Here is a 207-nt window from a genome sequence, read left to right as displayed (position 1 = left end):
GGCCCCCCGGGCACAAGGGACTCCAGCCACTTCTATGCAACGATTGAAGACCTTTACGATCAGGTAGGAAGTTCTTTGTCAGAGAAGTTTAAGCATCATCAGACTTTTTGTGATGGAGAGGAACGTTTGAGGCATGGACACGTCTGAACTCACTCTGAGCCTCTCTGGAAGTGCCTCTTGCCTTGAAATTCTGCACCTGTGCACGTG

General features: G+C 50.2%; 1 protein-coding gene across 1 annotated transcript in view; it reads left to right on the top strand.

Moving 5' to 3' along the window:
- The window catches only part of LOC104494371 (keratin, type I cytoskeletal 19-like), a 4,970-nt gene that overhangs the window by 344 nt on the left and 4,419 nt on the right, over positions 1 to 207 (top strand). The window contains exon 3 of the mRNA XM_010137188.1: positions 24 to 63. Within this exon, the coding sequence (XP_010135490.1) occupies positions 24 to 63 (40 nt within the window). The remainder of the gene's footprint in view (positions 1 to 23; positions 64 to 207) is intronic.

The sequence above is a fragment of the Buceros rhinoceros genome, unplaced genomic scaffold (genome assembly GCF_000710305.1).
Source record: "Buceros rhinoceros silvestris isolate BGI_N320 unplaced genomic scaffold, ASM71030v1 scaffold16355, whole genome shotgun sequence".
NCBI classification, from domain to species: Eukaryota; Metazoa; Chordata; class Aves; order Bucerotiformes; family Bucerotidae; genus Buceros; species Buceros rhinoceros.
This window is presented reverse-complemented; position numbering and strand designations above follow the sequence as displayed.